Here is a 17,113-nt window from a genome sequence, read left to right on the forward strand (position 1 = left end):
GAAGAAGAAAAGGCACTGCCAAGTAGATGAATACCATTTTTGTGCACTCTACAAGGAACATTCAAGAGTAACCAACCAGGCATGGTTTAACCTCAAGCAATGGAAAAAACAGATGAAACCATAACCAAACACCAGTCCAGCCTCCAAGCCAACAACAAGAACAAGCAACACCACAGAATACCACTCTCCCTACAGAACGGCAAACAAGATGTGGAAGAGTTTTAAGACCTTTGAACTGCCTGAACATCTAACTTCAAGGACTTGAAGGGGAGAGATGGGGAAGTGAGAATGTTGTTAATGTTAATACTGTAATAGCAATAAATTTAGAATAACGTTAAGGTTGTAACAATAAGGTTAATGCACAAGACTTATAACAATGCAAAACTTGGAAGTAGACTAAAGTAGCTCTATATCCATGGGACTAAGACTTGGGGGGAGATGTAATCAAAGGGTCTTGTACCTAAAGGATTAATGTGGGACTGAATATAGTACAGCCCACACAATGTTGTGAGAAGACACCTAAACCAGAGCCAGGGTCAGTCTGGAGATGGACACAGCTGGGTTAAGGCCTAGAATGAGGTCAGCTCCATGCCTATACATTCTACTGTAAATATGTATATGAGTTGTTCATAAAGACTTACTGTTAACATACTCAGACTGGAAGCCTACTTCATTGTCCGGAACAAGGTTCCTCAGAGGGTGCTAGGCAGAGCAGGTCTTTAATGCAGAGAAAATGGCCTGTTCTGGAAGAAAAGGCTAAATAGGATTTACATATCCAAAGAAGAAAGGACAGCTCCTGGTTTTAAAGCTGCAAGTGACAGGCTAACACTCTTACTATGTGCCAATCTGGCTGGTTTTAATGTAAACCAATGTTGGTTTATAAGTCAGAAATGCTTGAGCCCTTAAAGGGAAAAATAAATCTCATTTACCAGTCTTTTGCAAGGCTAACAGCAATGCCTGGGTTACAGCAGTAGTGTTTGAAGAATCTGAGGGAAAAGATCCACCTGAGAGGGCAGACAGGGGCATAGTTTTAGCACTTCAGAGAGTGCAGTACTTCTTCAGTATTGTATTAGCATACCAACCTAGATTTTGTGCTCAGGTATCCAGAGTGGGACCTGAAACCCCAATTTTCTAATTCAGGGCTAGAGTGCTGTCCAACTGACCACACAGTAAAACATTGGCTAATGTTCTCAGAAACATACACATAAACACGGACCACTTGCAGTGTCATGTATGTACACACACAGGAACACACATGACAATACTCAAAACAGATATACTGAATTTGCCAAAGAAATAACGTCTCCGAACTTTACTTAACAGCAGCAGTCTCTTCCCTGGGGAAGGTTAATCGGTGTTGGGATACTTTGTTCTGGGGGGTGGGAACCGCGGGGACAGGGGTCACTTTGGCTTCTTGTTCTATCTGCTTACTTTCCCCCAGATCCCCGCCTCCTCTCCTCCCAACGTCTCCCCTCCCCTGGGATTGGGGGCGGAAGGCAAATACCAATCGTCACCATCAGTGAGGAAGCGAGTTAGTGTCGTCTTGGTAACGAGTCAATGAGACAAGTCGAAGCTTTAAAGAGCCCCATAGGCAGCAGAAAGGGAGAGAGAGAGACCGGAGCCTTCACCCAGGCAGCCCAGTGACAGCGCCTTCTCGTCCCAGTCTCTCCAAACTTCTTTCTAGGAAGGCTAGGGTTTGGAGGAAGGGTTGGAAGTGAGCTGGAAGATGAATCTGAGCCAGAGCTGGAATTCCTCCCAGGTCTGGGAGCTGAGACCCGAGAGTGTCATCGTTCCCATGGTCTTCTGTCTGATCTTCTTGCTTGGCACGGTGGGGAACAGCCTGGTTCTGGCTGTCCTGCTTCGGAACGGCCAGATGAACAGTAACACCACCAACCTCTTCATCCTCAACCTGGGCGTGGCCGACCTCTGCTTTATCCTCTGTTGTGTGCCCTTCCAGGCCACAATCTACACCCTGGACTCTTGGGTCTTCGGCTCTTTCATGTGCAAAGCTGTTCACTTTTTCATTTACCTCACTATGTATGCCAGCAGCTTCACCTTGGCTGCAGTCTCAGTGGACAGGTGAGTCCGGTACAGAGGGGTTATTGGTGAGGGACAAGCGGATGATGAACTCAACTAACTGGGACTAAGGATTGGGGTACGACATAAACTGGACACGGATTGCCCCTTAAACGGAGGCAGGGACGGGCACTCAGAAGGGTCTTAAGTTTTTCAAAGTTGATTGTACTGTGGGGTCGTTTGGAAGAGGCAAGACTGGGTCGGGGGACTCTGATGGGACCCTGGGCAACCAGCCATTGACAAGACTGAGCTGGGCAGCCAACTAAATACCGTTTCTGTGTATATGGCACGAGCCATGGTTACATTTCCCTCTCTGGTCCTGGTCCTGATTCTGCTTGTGTATTCTTGCCCAGGTCTTGGGTTTGTTAGGCCCCGTTATTGGCCTGGGCTGCGTGGTGTGTGTAACTGGTTGACCCGGGCCAGTTGTGTATGTCCAAGTGGTTGATCCGGACCAGTTATGTGTGCGTGACAGTTGACCCGGGTTAGTTGTGTAGGTGTAATTGGTTGACCCGAGCCAGTTACCTATGTATAACTTATTGGCCCGTGCCAGTTATGTGCCTGTAACTAGTTGACCCAGGCCAGTTGTGTGTGTGCAACTGGTTGACCCGGGTCAGTTGTGTGTGTGCAACTGGTTGACCCGGGTCAGTTGTGTGCGTGTAAAACTGGCTGATCAGGCCAGTTGTATGAGAAGCTGGTTGTCTGTTTAAGGCATCGCTGTGCTGTTCTCTAGCGGTTCTTTTGGTAACAGGTACCCCTAATAGGTTCGTATTGCCTCCCGCCCGTCACTACAGTCCGGTTGACCCTGTTTTAATCAATTTCGCACAACAAATTCCAAACCAGACCAACGGAATAACTTGTATAGAATTCGCCTCGTGATAACTGTTAACACATTGAAGAACTTTGAACAAGTTGGATCCGAGTCCCGTTCTCTGTTGTTTTCACCGAGATCCATCTACATTATGAAAGAAAACGGAGAATCTTTGGAGACTAACAATTTCACAGCGAAGTGACTATATTCTGCGGTGTATTTTGTCACCTCTATACCACCCAGAGGATCACCGAGTGCAAAACTGAAGGAAGGAACTATTTCAGCCTCAGCTTTTTTAACATTAACAGGCCCGGAGTTGGCGTTAGCAGGTCGAGAGACACTCTCACCTACAGGTCAATCTGAATGAAGACTTCCCCCCCCCCTCCCCGCCCCCCACGTATGAACGGTAGAGCGTTGAAATAGTATTATAGATGTCGCATTATTGTAGATGTAGGAGCAAATTTAATTTCAGAACACGACAGCGCATTCATCAGTATAAACGTGGAATGAAGCGGTATGAAAATAGTTTGGAATACACAAGATGTTGAGAGTACGGTAGATGTATAGGTTTGTGCAAAGGGTTGTCAGAGAAAGTTTCCCATTTGCTTCAGATCTTCACACACTTTGAGGGGAGAACGGGGAAGTATTGGAAGGATTAGCCGGCTAATCATAAATCTATAGAACCACATCGTCAACACTCCTCCCACGGTTAACACGTCCTGGAGTGGGACTTGAACCCAGAGCTTGTGAGTGGTAGGAGCACTACCCATTGTGCCACAAAACCCCTTCATGATACACCCATACTGAAAGCATCAAAAGCAGAATTTATCCAGTGCAGTAATGGTTTGTATCCATGGCAGTAGTGCAATACAGGTGAGACAAATGCTGAATGTTGTTTGATGTTGGGTTTCAGCGAATGTTAGCAAGTTCCTTGGCCTATGTTAAACTGAAATTGAATAAGTTAAATAGTTTCAAATGTTGTATTGATCAGAAGCTTGCTGAATATTAGGTTTCACAATGTCCAAAGATAGTCGTTTGGTAGAACAGAACTTGAATGTTGCTGAAAAAAAAACACATGGTGTCAAAGCTTATCATCTTGCACCCATCAGGACAATTTGCACGAATGTAGAGGGTACAACAATTTATACTTCATGAGTGGATGCTGATTGGTTGGCAAGTGGACTCTGATTAGTGGAAGCATTGCTATGGAGAATGCACCAGTTAACTGATAAACTGACAGTTAACTGCCAAGCTTTGTTTCAGTTCAAGCCAGACAGGTTGACTCTGGTTGGTCAAGGCATTGCCCTGGGGAATGAATCAGAGAATAGATGTTGCCAATTTTGTTTAGCTGAAACAGGCACAGTGTGTGCACATGTTCTTCCTGTCTGCAAAGAACAAGGCCCTGTAATATATGTAACTTCTAGCATGCATAAATGCACCTAACTGAAAGCCCGACTGATAATCTTAAATTGGTTGTCAGAGTCCAATTGCCAACCACCAACCAATCAGCACTCTCTTCTCATAAAGCGTAAATTGTTGTTCACTTCACATTTGGTATTCTTGCACATTGTTCTGATGAGTACAAGATGAAAAACTTCAACAGTTTTTTTCAGCAATACTCATGTCCAAGGATGTTGTTGGATGTATTTGGGTTGATATTGGGTAGAGATTGTGTGGACAGAAGAAAATAAAAGGAAAGGGCAATGACAGAGCTTTGAGTTTAGAGGAATTGGTCAATTTTATGGGTACAGTCATGCTGGACTAAACAAACACTCACCTTTCTGTCATTTTTTATCATTCAGTATCAGTTGCAAATTAAACAAAGTTTATACCGAAGTGGTTTGTAGAGAGATTGGGTGTGGAGGGTGGGTTGCGGAGAGTTTGGGTGTGGAGTGTGGGTTGTGGAGAGTTTGGGTGTGGAGTGTGGGTTGCGGAGAGTTTGGGTGTGGAGTGTGGGTTGCGGAGAGTTTGGGTGTGGAGTGTGGGTTGTGGAGAGTTTGGGTGTGGAGTGTGGCTTGCGGAGAATTTGGGTGTGGAATGTGGGTTGCGGAGAGTTTGGGTGTGGAGGGTGGGTTGCGGAGAGTTTGGGTGTGGAGTGTGGGTTGCGGAGAGTTTGGGTGTGGAGTGTGGGTTGCGGAGAGTTTGGGTGTGGGTTGCGGAGAGTTTGGGTGTGGAGTGTGGGGAGTTTGGGTGTGGAGTGTGGGGAGTTTGGGTGTGGAGTGTGGGGAGTTTGGGTGTGGAGTGTGGGGAGTTTGGGTGTGTAGTGTGGAGAGTTTGGGTGTGGAGTGTGGAGAGTTTGGGTGTGGAGTGTGGAGAGTTTGGGTGTGGAGTGTGGGAGTTTGGGTGTGGAGTGTGGAGTGTGGAGAGTTTGGGTGTGGAGTGTGGAGTGTGGAGAGTTTGGGTGTGCAGTGCGATTTGTAGACAGTTTAGGTGAGGTTTGTGGAGAATTTGGGCATGGAGGGCAGGTTCTGAAGAGTTTGGGTGTGGAGTGTTTGGGTGAGGAATGTGATTTATGGAGAGTTTTGGTGTGGAGTGCAGGTCGTGAAGAGTTTGGGTGTCGAGTGTGGATTGCAGAGACTTTGGGTGTGCAGTGCGTGTGGTGGAGAGTTTGGGTGTGGAGTGCGGTTTGTGGAGATTTTGGTTGTGAAGGGCGGATTGTGAAGAGTTTGGGTGTGGAGTGCTGGTTGTGGAATGTTTGGGTGTAGTGTGGTTTGAGGAGCGTTTGGGTGTGGAGTGCAGATTGTGGAGTGTTTCGGTGTGGAGTGTGGATCCTAAAGAGCTTGGGTGCGGAGTGTGGGTCCTAAAGAGCTTGGGTGCGGAGTGGGGTCGCGAAGAGTTTGGGTGCGGAGTGGGGTTGTGAAGTGTTTGGGTGCGGGGTGTATGTCATCAAGAGTTTGCGTGTGGCATGTGGGTCATGAAGAGCTTGGGTGTGGGTTGCGGAGAGTTTGGGTGTGGAGTGTGGGTTGCGGAGAGTTTGGGTGTGGGTTGCGGAGAGTTTGGGTGTGGGTTGCGGAGAGTTTGGGTGTGGGTTGCGGAGAGTTTGGGTGTGGTGTGTGGAGAGTTTGGGTGTGGTGTGTGGAGAGTTTGGGTGTGGAGTGTGGAGAGTTTGGGTGTGGAGTGTGGAGTGTGGAGAGTTTGGGTGTGGAGTGCGATTTGTAGACAGTTTGGGTGAGGTTTGTAGAGAATTTGGGCATGGAGGGCAGGTTCTGAAGAGTTTGAGTGTGGAGTGTTTGGGTGAGGAATGTGATTTATGGAGAGTTTTGGTGTGGAGTGCAGGTCGTGAAGAGTTTGGGTGCGGAGTGCGGGTCGTGAAGAGTTTGGGTGTCGAGTGTGGATTGCAGAGACTTTGGGTGTGCAGTGCGCGTGGTGGAGAGTTTGGGTGTGGAGTGCGGTTTGTGGAGATTTTGGTTGTGAAGAGCGGATTGTTAAGAGTTTGGATGTGGAGTGCTGGTTGTGGAATGTTTGGGTGTAGTGTGGTTTGAGGAGCGTTTGGGTGTGGAGTGCAGATTGTGGAGTGTTTCGGTGCAGAGTGTGGGTCCTAAAGAGCTTGGGTGCGGAGTGTGGGTCCTAAAGAGCTTGGGTGCGGAGTGGGGGGTCGTGAAGAGTTTGGGTGCGGAGTGGGGGGTCGTGAAGAGTTTGGGTGCAGAGTGGGAGGTTGCGAAGAGTTTGGGTGCAGAGTGGGGGGTCGCGAAGAGTTTGGGTGCGGAGTGCGGGTCGTGAAGTGTTTGGGTGCGGGGTGTATGTCATCAAGAGTTTGTGTGTGGCATGTGGGTGGTGAAGAGTTTGGGTGTGGAGTGCCGGTCATGAAGAGTTTGGGTGTGGATGGTGGTCATGACGAGTTTGGGTGTGGATTGCGTCTCGTTGAAGAGCTTAGGTGCGGAGTGCGGGTCGTGAAGAGTTTGGGTGCAGAGTGCAGGTCGTGAAGAGTTTGGGTGTCGAGTGTGGATTGCAGAGACTTTGGGTGTGCAGTGCGCATGGTGGAGAGTTTGGGTGTGGAGTGCGGTTTGTGGAGATTTAGGTTGTGAAGAGCGGATTGTGAAGAGTTTGGGTGTGGAGTGTGGGTCATGAGGAGTTTGGGTGTGTATCGTGGTCATGAGGAGCTTGGGTTTTGTGTGCGGGTTGAGGACAGCTTGGGTATGGAGGGTGGGACCTGAAGAGTTTGGGTGTGGAGTGCGGGTCATGAAGAGTTTGGGTGTGGTGTGCACGATGTGGAGAGTTTGGTGTGGAGTGCTGGTTGTGGAATGTTTGGGTGGAGTTTGGTTTGTGGAGAGATTGGGTGTGGAGTGTGGGTTCTTGAATATTTGGGTGTCTCGCATGGTTTGTGGGGACATTGGGCACAGAGTTCGGTTGGTTCAAAATTTGGATGTGGAGTGCATGTTATGGAATATTTGGGTGTGGAGTGCGGTTTGTGCAATATTTGGTTGTGGAGTGTGGGCCGTGAAGAGTCTGGGCGTGGAGTGTGGGTCGTGAAGAGTCTGGGCCTGGAGTGCAGGCCGTGAAGAGTCTGGACATGGAGCGCGGGCCGTGAAGAGTCTGGGCGTGGAGTGCCAGTTGTGGAATGTTTGGGTGGACTGTGGTTTGCAGAGAATTCAGGTGTGGAGTGCACGTTCTGGAATGTTTTGGTATGGAGCATGGTTTGTGGGGACAACGGGCGTGGAGTTCGGTTGGTGCAATATTTGGTCGTGGAATGTAGTTTCTGGAGCATTTGGATGTGGAGTGCGGGTCGTGAGGAGTTTGGATGTGGAGTGCGGGAAACGAGGAGTTTGGGTGTGGAGTGCGGATCGTGAAGAGTTTGGGTGTGGAATGCGGATCGTGAAGAGTTTGGGTGTGGAGTGCAGATTGTGAAGAGTTTGGGTGTGGAGTGCGGATCGTGAAGAGTTTGAGTGTGGAGTGCAGGTTGTGAATAGTTTGGCTGTGGAGTGCAGTTTATTGAGAGTTAGGGTGTGGCGTGCGGGTTGGGGAGAGTTTGGGTATGGAGTGTGAGTCATGGATAGTTTGGGTGTGGAGGATGGGTCATGAAGAGTTTGGGTGTTGAGTGCAGGTTGTGGAGGTATTGGGTGTGGAGAGCGGTTTCTGGAGCATTTGGCTGTGGATTGCAGGTTTTGGAGTGTTTGCATGTGGGGTGCGGGTTGTGGAGCATTTGGGTGTGGGGTGCGATTTGTGCAATATTTGGGATTGGAGTGCGGGTCGTGAAGAGTTTGGGATTGGAGTGTGGGTCGTGAAGAGTTTGGGATTAGAGTGCGGGTCGTGAAGAGTTTGGGATTAGAGTGCGGGTCGTGAAGAGTTTGGGATTAGAGTGCGGGTCGTGAAGAGTTTGAGTGTGAATTGCAGGTTGTGGAGTGTTTGGATGTGGAGTGTGGTTGTGGAATGTTTGGTTGTGGAGTGCAGTTTGTTGAATGTTTTTGGGTGGTGTGTGGGTCCTGCAGAGATTGGCTGTGTAGTGCGGGTCATGAAAAACTTTGGAGTGGAGTGTGGTTTGTGGAGAGTTATAGTGTGACTTCTGGGTTGTGGAGTGTTTGAGCGTGGAGTGCTTGGTGTGAAGTGTTTAGGTGTGGGGTGTGTGTCATCAAGAGTTTGCGTGTGGCCTGTGGGTCATGAAGAGTTTGGGTGTAGAGTGCAGGTCATGAAGAGTTTGGGTGTGGAGTGCGTCTCGCAAAGAGCTTAGGTGTGGAGTGCGTCTCGCGCAGAGTTTGGGTGTGGAGTGCGGGTCGCAAAGAGTTTGGGTGTGGACTGCGGGTCGCGAAGAGTTTGGGTGTGGAGTGCAGGTTACGAAGAGTTTGGGTGTGGAGTGTGGGTCGCGAAGAGTTTGGGTGTGGAATGCGGGTCATGAAGAGTTTGGGTGTGGAGTGCGGTTTGTGCAATATTTGGTTGTGGATTGCCGCTTCTGAAGAGCTTGGGAGTGGAGTGCGGGTCGTGAAGGGTTTGGGTACGGAGGGTGGGTTGTGAAGAGTTTGAGTGTGAATTGCAGGTTGTGGAGTGTTTGGATGTGGAGTGTAGATTGTGAATAGCTTAGGTTGGAGTGCGGGTCATGAGGAATTTGGGTGTGGGGTGTGGATCGAGAAGAGTTTGGGCGTGGAGTGCGGGCCGTGAAGAGTCAGGGCGTGGAGTGCAGGCCGTGAAGAGTCTGGGCGTGGAGTGCAGGCCATGAAGAGTCTGGGCGTGGAGTGTGGGCCGTGAAGAATCTGGGCGTGGAGTGCGGGCCATGAAGAGTCTGGGCGTGGAGTGCCAGTTGTGGAATGTTTGGGTGGACTGTGGTTTGTGAAGAGTTTGGGTGTGGAGTGCGGATCGTGAAGAGTTTGGGTATGGAGTGTGAGTCATGGATAGTTTGGGTGTGAAGGGTGGGTCATGAGGAGTTTGGGTGTGGATCGTGGTCATGAGGAGCTTGGGTTTCATGTGCGGGTTGTGAACAGCTTGAGTGTGGAGGGTGGGGCGTGAAGAGTTTGGGTGTGGAGTGCGGATAATGAAGAGTTTGGGTGTGTGCGCGTTGTGGAGTGTTTGGATGTGGAGTGTAGATTGTGACTAGTTTGGGTGTGGAGTGTGGGTCAGGAGGAATTTGGGTGTGGAATGTGGATCGAGAACAGTTTGGGTGTCGAGTGCGGGCCGTGAAGAGTCTGGGCGTGGAGTGCGGGCCGTGAAGAGTCTGGGCGTGGAGTGCGGGCCGTGAAGAGTCTGGGTGCGGAGTGCGGGCCGTGAAGAGTCTGGGCGCGGAGTGCGGGCCGTGAAGAGTCTGGGCGCGGAGTGCGGGCCGTGAAGAGTCTGGGCGTGGAGTGCGGGCCGTGTAGAGTCTGGGCGTGGAGTGCGGGCCGTGAAGAGTCTGGGCGTGGAGTGCAGGCCGTGTAGAGTCTGGGCGTGGAGTACGGGCCGTGAAAAGTCTGGGCATGGAGTGTGGGCCGTGAAGAGTCTGGGCGTGGAGTGCCAGTTGTGGAATGTTTGGGTGGACTGTGGTTTGCGGAGAATTCAGGTGTGGAGTGCAGGTTCTGGAATGTTTAGATGTGGAGCATGGTTTGTGGGGACAATGGGCGTGGAGTTCGGTTGGTGCAATATTTGGTCGTGGAGTGCGGTTTGTGGAGAGTTTGGGTGTGACTTCTGGGTTGTGGAGTGTTTGGGTGTGGAGTGCGTGATGCGAAGTGTTTGGGTGTGGGGTGTGTGTCATCAAGAGTTTGTGTGTGGCATGTGGGTCATGAAGAGTTTGGGTGTGGAGTGCAGATCGTGAAGAGTATGGGTGTGGAGTGCAGGTTGTGAAGAGTTTGGGTGTGGAGTGCAGTTTATTGAGAGTTAGGGTGTGACGTGCAGGTTGAGAGTTTGGGTATGGAGTGTGAGTCATGGATAGTTTGCGTGTGGAGAGTGGGTCATGAAGAGTTTGGGTGTGGAGTGCAGGTTGTGGAGGGTTTGGGTGTGGAGAGCAGTTTTTGCAGCATTTGGCTGTGGATTGCAGGTTTTGGAGTGTTTGGATGTGGAGTGTGGGATTGTGGAGCATTTGGGTGTGGGGTGTAATTTGGGGAGAGTTTGAGTGTGGAAACGTGTTGTGAAGAGTTCAGGTGTGGGGTGCGGGTCATGAGGAGTTTGGGTGTGGATCGAGGTCATGAGGACCTTGGGTTTCGTGTGCGGGTTGTGAAGAGCTTGAGTGTGGAGGGTGGGGCGTGAAGAGTTTGGGTGTGGAGTGCGAGTCATGAGTTTGTGTGTGGAGTGCGGATAGTGAAGAGTTTGGGTGTGGAGTGCGGGTCATGAGGCGTTTGGGTGTGGATCGTGGTCATGAGGAGCTTGGGTTTCGTGTGCGGGTTGTGAACAACTTGAATGTGGAGGGTGGGACGTGAAGAGTTTGGGTGTGGAGTGCGGGTCATGAAGAGTTTGGGTGTGGATTGCGGGTCATGAAGAGTTTGGATGTGGAGTGTAGATTGTGAACAGTTTGGGTATGGAGTGCGGTTCGTGAAGAGTTTCAGTGTGGAATGCAGTTCGTGAAGAATTTGGGTGTGGTGTGCGGCTCGTGAAGAGTTTGGGTGTGGAGTGCGGTTCGTGAAGAGTTTGGGCGTGGAGTGCGGGTCATGAAGAGTTTGGGTGTGGAGTGCGGTTCGTGAAGAGTTTGGGTGTGGAGTGAGGTTCGTGAAGAGTTTGGGTGTGGAGTGCGTTTCGTGAAGAGTTTGGGTGTGGAGTGCGGTTCGTGAAGAGTTTGGGTGTGGAGTGCGGTTCGTGAAGAGTTTGGGTGTGGAGTGCGGTTCGTGAAGAGTTTGGGTGTGGAGTGCGGGTCATGAAGAGATTGGGTGTGGAATGCTGTTTGTGGTATGTTTGGGTGGAGTGTGGTTTGTGGAGAGTTCAGGTGTGGAGTGCGGCTTCTGAAATGCTTTGGCGTGAAGTGTGGTTTGTGGGGACATTGGGTGTGGAGTTCGGTTTGTGCAATATTTGGTTGTTGAGTGCGGTTTGTGGAGCATTTGGGTGTGGCGTGTGGGTCGTGAAGAGTTTGGGTTTGGAGAGTGGGTCATGAGTTTGGGTGTGGAGTGCGGATAGTGAAGAGTTTGGGTGTGGAGTACGGGTCATGAGGAGTTTGGGTGTGGATCGCGGTCGTGGGGAACTTACGTGTCAGTTGCGGGTTGTGAACAGCTTGGGTGTGGAGAGTAGGATATGAAGAGTTTGGGTGTGGTGTGCACGTTGTGGAGAGTTTGGTGTGGAATGCTGGTTGTGGAATGTTTGGGTGGAGTTTGGTTTGTGGAGAGTTTGGGTGTGGAGTGCGGGTTATGGAGTATTTGAGTGTGGAGTGCGGTTTGTGCAATATTTGGTTGTGGATTGCTGCTTGTGAAGAGCTGGGGAGTGGAGTGCGGGTCATGAAGAGTTTGGGTATGGAGGGTGGATCGTGAAGAGTTTGAGTGTGAATTGTAGGTTGTGGAGTGTTTGGATGTGGAGTGTAGATTTTGAATAGTTATGGTGTGGAGTGCTGGTCATGAGGAATTTGGGTGTGGAGTGCAGGCCGTGAAGAGTCTGGGCGTGGAGTGCGGGCCGTGAAGAGTCTGGGCGTGGAGTGCGAGCCGTGAAGAGTCTGGGCATGGAGTGCGGACCGTGAAGAGTCTGGCCGTGGAGTGCGGGCCATGAAGAGTCTGGGCATGCAGTGCGGGCCGTGAAGAGTCTGGGCGTGGAGTGCAGGCAGTGAAGAGTCTGGGCGTGGAGTGCCAGTTGTGGAATGTTTGGGTGGACTGTGGTTTGCGAAGAATTCAGGTGTGGAGTGCAGGTTCTGGAATGTTTAGGTGTGGAGCATGGTTTGTGGGGATAATGGGCGTGGAGTTCGGTTGGTGCAATACTTGGTTGTGGAATGCAGTTTGTGGAGCATTTGGGTGTGGAGTACGGGTCGTGAGGAGTTTGGGTGTGGAGTGTGGATCGAGAAGAGTTTGGGTGTGGAGTGTGGATCGAGAAAAGTTTGGGTGCAGAGTGCGGCTTGTGAAGAGTTTGGGTGTGGAGTGCGGGTCGTGAAGAGTTTGGGTGTGGAGTGCGGCTTGTGAAGAGTTTGGGTGTGGAGTGCGGGTCGTGAAGAGTTTGGGTGTGGAGTGCGGGTCGTGAAGAGTTTGGGTGTGGAGGGCGGCTTGTGAAGAGTTTGGGTGTGGAGTGCGGCTTGTCAAGAGTTTGGGTGTGGAGTGCGGCTTGTGAAGAGTTTGGGTGTGTAGTGCGGCTTGTGAAGAGTTTTGGTGTGGAGTGCGGCTTGTGAAGAGCTTGGGTGTGGAGTGAGGCTTGTGAAGAGTTTGGGTGTGGAGTGAGGCTTGTGAAGAGTTTGGGTGTGGAGTGCGGCTTGTGAAGAGTTTGGGTGTGGAGTACGGCTTGTGAAGAGTTTGGGTGTGGAGTGCGGCTTGTGAAGAGTTTGGGTGTGGAGTGCGGCTTGTGAAGCGTTTGGGTGTGGAGATGGCTTGTGAAGAGTTTGGGTGTGGAGTGCGGCTTGTGAAGAGTTAGGGTGTGGCGTGTGGGTTCGGGAGAGTTTGGGTATGGAGTGTGAGTCATGGATAGTTTGGGTGTGGAGGGTGGGTCATGAAGAGTTGGGTGTTGAGTGCAGTTTGTGGAGGGTTTGGGTGTGGAGTGCGGGCCGTGAAGAGTCTGGGCGTGCAGTGCGGGCCGTGAAGAGTCTGGGCGTGCAGTGCGGGCAGTGAAGAGTCTGGACGTGGAGCGCGGGCCGTGAAGAGTCTGGGCGTGGAGTGCGGGCCGTGAAGAGTCTGGGTGTGGAGTGCCAGTTGTGGAATGTTTGGGTGGACTGTGGTTTGCAGAGAATTCAGGTGTGGAGTGCAGGTTCTGGAATGTTTTGGTATGGAGCATGGTTTGTGGGGACAATGGGTGTGGAGTCCGGTTGGTGCAATATTTGGTCATGGAATGCAGTTTGTGGAGCATTTCGGTGTGGACTGCGGGTCGTGAGGAGTTTGGGTGTGGAGTGTGGATCAAGAAGAGTTTGGGTGTGGAGTGCAGCTTGTGAAGAGTTTGGATGTGGAGTGCGGCTTGTGAAGAGTTTGGGTGTGGAGTGCGGCTTGTGAAGAGTTTGGGTGTGGAGAGCGGCTTGTGAAGAGTTTGGGTGTGGAGTGCAGATCGTGAAGAGTTTGGGTGTGGAGTGTGGCTTGTGAAGAGTTTGAGTGTGGAGTGCAGTTTATTGAGAGTTAGGGTGTGACGTGCGGGATCGGGAGAGTTTGGTTATGGAGCGTGAGTCATGGATAGTTTGGGTATGGAGGGTGGGTCATGAAGAGTTTGGGTGTTGAGTGCAGGTTGTGGAGGGTTTGGGTGTGGAGAGCGGTTTCTGGAGCATTTGGCTGTGGATTGCAGGTTTTGGAGTGTTTGCATGTGGAGTGCGGGTTGTGGAGCATTTGGGTGTGGGGTGCGATTTGTGCAATATTTGGTTGTGGAGTGCGGCTCGTGAAGAGCTTGGGATTGGAGTGCAGGTCGTGAAGAGTTTGAGTGTGAATTGCAGGTTGTGGAATGTTTGGGTGTGGAGTGCAGTCTGTTGAATGTTTCTGGGTGGTGTGTGGGTCCTGCAGAGCTTGGCTGTGTAGTGCGGGTCGTGAAGAACTTGGGTGTGGAGTGCGGTTTGTGGAGAGTTTGGGTGTGACTTCTGGTTTGTGGAGTGTTTGGGTGTGGAGTACGTGGTGTGAAGTGTTTGGGTGTGGGGTGTGTGTCATCAAGAGTTTGCGTGTGGCATGTGGGTCATGAAGAGTTTGGGTGTGGAGTGTGTCTCGTGAAGAGCTTAGGTGTGGAGTGCGGGTCGCGAAGTGTTTGGGTGTGGAGTGCTGGTTGTGGAATGTTTGCGTGGAGTGTGGTTTGTGGAGAGTTCAGGTGTGGAGTGCAGGTTCTGGAATGTTTAGGTGTGGAGAATGGTTTGTGGGGACAATGGGTTCGGTTGTTGCAATATTTGGTCGTGGAATGCATTTTGTGGAGCATTTGGATGTGGAGTCCGGGTCGTGAGGAGTTTGGGTGTGGAGTGCGGGAAATGAGGAGTTTGGGTGTGGAGTGTGGATCGAGAAGAGTTTTGGTGTGGAGTTCAGCTTGTGAAGAGTTTGGGTGTGGAGTGCAGTTTATTGAGAGTTAGGGTGTGGTGTGCGGGTTGGGGAGAGTTTGGGTATGGAGTGTGAGTCATGGATAGTTTGGGTGTGGAGGGTGGGCATGAAGAGTTTGAGTGTGGAGTGCAGGTTGTGGAGGGTTTGGGTGTGGAGAGCAGTTTCTGGAGCATTTGGCTGTGGATTGCAGGTTTTGGAGTGTTTGGATGTGGAGTGCGGGATTGTGGAACATTTGGGTGTGGGGTGTAATTTGGGGAGAGTTTGGGTGTGGAAAGCGTGTAGTGAAGAGTTTGGGTGTGGAGTGTGGGTCATGAGTTTGGGTGTGGAGTGCGGATAGTGAAGAGTTTGGGTGTGGAGAGCGGGTCATGAGGAGTTTGGGTGTGGAGTGCGGATAGTGAAGAGTTTAGGTGTGGAGTGCGGATAGTGAAGAGTTTGGGTGTGGAGTGCGGGCCGTGAGGAATTTGGGTGTGGAGTGCGGGTCATGAGGAGTTTGGGTGTGGCGTGCGGGTCATGAGGAGTATGGCTTTCGTGTGCGGGTTGTGAACAGCTTGGGTGTGGAGGGTGGGACGTGAAGAGTTTGGGTGTGGAGTGCAGGTCATGAAGAGTTTCGGTGTGGAGTGCGGGTCATGAAGAGTTTGGCTGTGGTGTGCGCGTTGTGGAGAGTTTGGTGTGGAGTGCTGGTTGTGGAATGTTTGGGTGGAGTTTGGCTTGTGGAGAGGTTGGGTGTGGAGTGCGGGTTCTTGAATATTTGGGTGTGGAGCATGGTTTGTGGGGACATTGGGCGTGGAGTTTGGTTTGTGCAATATTTGCATGTGGAGTGCAGTTTGTGGAGCGTTTGGATGTGGAGTGCGGGTTATGGAGTATTTGGGTGTGGAGTGCGGTTTGTGCAATATTTGGTTGTGGATTGCTGCTTGTGGAGTGTTTGGATATGGAGTGCGGGACGTGAATAGTCTGGGCGTGGAGTGCGGGCTGTGAAGAGTCTGGGTGTGGAGTGCAGGCCGTGAAGAGTCAGGGCGTGGAGTGCGAGCCGTGAAGAGTCTGGGCGTGGAGTCCGGGCCGTGAAGAGTCTGGACGTGTTGCGTGTGCCGTGAAGAGTCTGGGCGTGTTGCGCGGGCCGTGAAGAGTCTGGGCGTGTTGCGCGGGCCGTGAAGATTCTGGGCGTGTTGCGCGGGCCGTGAAGAGTCTGGGCGTGGAGCGCGGGCCGTGAAGAGTCTGGGCGTGGAGCGCGGGCCGTGAAGAGTCTGGGTGTGGAGCGCGGGCCGTGAAGATTCTGGGCGTGGAGCGCGGGCCGTGAAGAGTCTGGGCGTGGCGTGCGGCTTATGAGGAGTTTGGGTGCGGAGTGTGGCCATGAAGAGATTGGGTGTGGAGTGCTGGTTGTGGAATGTTTGGTTGGAGTTCAGTTTGTGGAGAGTTCAGGTGTGGAGTGCGGGTTCTGGAATGTTTTGGTTTGGAGTGTGGTTTGTAGGGACATTGGGTGTGGTTTTCGGTTTGTGCAATATTTGGTTGTTGAGGGCGGCTTGTGGAGCATTTGGGTGTGGAGTGTGGGTCATGAGAAGTTTGGGTGTGGCATGTGGTTCGTGAAGAGTTTGGGTTTGGAGTGTGGGTCATGAGTTTGGGTGTGGAGTGCGGATAATGAAGAGTTTGGGTGTGGAGTGCGGGTCATGAGTTTGGGTGTGGATCGTGGTCATGAGGAACTTGGGCGTCGGTTGCGGGTTGTGAACAGCTTGGGTGTGGAGGATGGGATGTGAAGAGTTTGGGTGTGATGTGCGTGTTGTGGAGAGTTTGGTGTGGAGTGCTGTTTCTGGAATACTTGGGTGTGGAGCATGCGTTGTGGAGTTCGGTTGGTGCAATATTTGGATGTGGAATGCAGTTTGTGGAGCGTTTGGATGTGTAGTGTGGGTTATGGAGTATTTGGGTGTGGAGTGTGGATCGAGAAGAGTTTGGGTGTAGAGTGCGGATCGAGAAGAGTTTGGGTGTGGAGTGCGAATCGAGAAGAGTTTGGGTGCGGAGTGCGGATCGAGCAGAGTTTGAGTGTGGTGTGCGGATCGAGAAGAGTTTGGGTGTGGAGTGCGGATCGTGAAGAGTTTGGTTGTTGAGTGCGGTTTGTGGAGCATTTGGGTGTGGAGTGCGGATCGTGAAGAGTATGGGTGTGGAGTGCAGGTTGTGAAGAGTTTGGGTGTGGAGTGCAGTTTATTGAGAGTTAGGGTGTGACGTGCGGGTTGAGGAGAGTTTGGGTATGGAGCGTGAGTCATGGATAGTTTGCGTGTGGAGAGTGGGTCATGAAGAGTTTGGGTGTGGAGTGTTTGGATGTGGAGGGTTTGGGTGTGGAGAGCTGTTTCTGGAGCATTTGGCTGTGGCTTGCAGGTTTTGGAGTGTTTGGATGTGGAGTGTGGGATTGTGGAGCACATGTGTGTGGGGTGTGATTTGGGGAGAGTTTGGGAAAGCGTGTTGTGAAGAGTTTGGGTGTGGAGTGCGGGTCATGAGTTTGGGTGTGGAGTGCGGATAGTGAAGAGTTTGGGTGTGGAGTGCGGGTCATGAGTTTGGGTGTGGAGTGCGGATAGTGAAGAGTTTGGGTGTGGAGTGCGGGTCATGAGTTTGGGTGTGGAGTGCGAATAGTGAAGAGTTTGGGTGTGGAGTGCGGGTCATGAGGAGTTTGGGTGTGGAGTGCGGGTCATGAGGAGCTTGGGTTTCGTGTGCGGGTTGTGAACAGCTTGGGTGTGGA

General features: G+C 51.5%; 1 protein-coding gene across 1 annotated transcript in view; it reads left to right on the forward strand.

Annotated features, from left to right (window-relative positions):
* The first annotated feature begins 1,726 nt into the window (after positions 1 to 1,726).
* Positions 1,727 to 17,113, forward strand: part of LOC121293649 (galanin receptor 2b-like) — a 149,630-nt gene continuing 134,243 nt past the window's right edge. Inside the window, exon 1 of the mRNA XM_041216817.1 lies at positions 1,727 to 2,079. Coding sequence (XP_041072751.1) covers positions 1,727 to 2,079 — 353 coding nt within the window. The remainder of the gene's footprint in view (positions 2,080 to 17,113) is intronic.

Source organism: Carcharodon carcharias, chromosome 22 (assembly GCF_017639515.1).
Source record: "Carcharodon carcharias isolate sCarCar2 chromosome 22, sCarCar2.pri, whole genome shotgun sequence".
Lineage (NCBI taxonomy): Eukaryota > Metazoa > Chordata > Chondrichthyes > Lamniformes > Lamnidae > Carcharodon > Carcharodon carcharias.